The sequence below is a fragment of the Eimeria mitis genome, genomic scaffold (assembly GCF_000499745.2).
Source record: "Eimeria mitis Houghton genomic scaffold, Emh_scaff3911, whole genome shotgun sequence".
Lineage (NCBI taxonomy): Eukaryota > Apicomplexa > Conoidasida > Eucoccidiorida > Eimeriidae > Eimeria > Eimeria mitis.
In genome coordinates, this window is record NW_013572247.1 from 657 (window position 1) to 896 (window position 240).

Sequence of the window (240 nt, forward strand, 5' to 3'; positions counted from 1 at the left end):
GCAACAGCAGCAGCAGCACCTGCAGCAGCAGAAGCACCACTTCCTGAGAAGTGTCTGTCTAGGGAGTCTCTCTTTGATCACCAGTCCTCTACAGCTGCCTGCACCAGAGACAACAGCGGCAGCAGCAGCAACGGGAACGGCAGCAGCATCGGCAGCAGCAACAACCACAGCAGCAGCAGCAGCAGCAGCAGCCTCGCAGAGCTGCCATTGTTCCAGCCTCAGCCGCTGCTGCGCCGCAGC

The 240-nt window shown here is 61.2% G+C and overlaps 1 protein-coding gene across 1 annotated transcript in view; it reads left to right on the top strand.

The window, feature by feature from the left end:
* EMH_0070720 (uncharacterized protein) overlaps window positions 1-240 on the top strand; it is a gene marked incomplete at both ends in the record, with an annotated part of 4,899 nt that overhangs the window by 594 nt on the left and 4,065 nt on the right. The window contains one exon of the mRNA XM_013499009.1: window positions 1-238. Within this exon, the coding sequence (XP_013354463.1) occupies window positions 1-238 (238 nt within the window). The remainder of the gene's footprint in view (window positions 239-240) is intronic.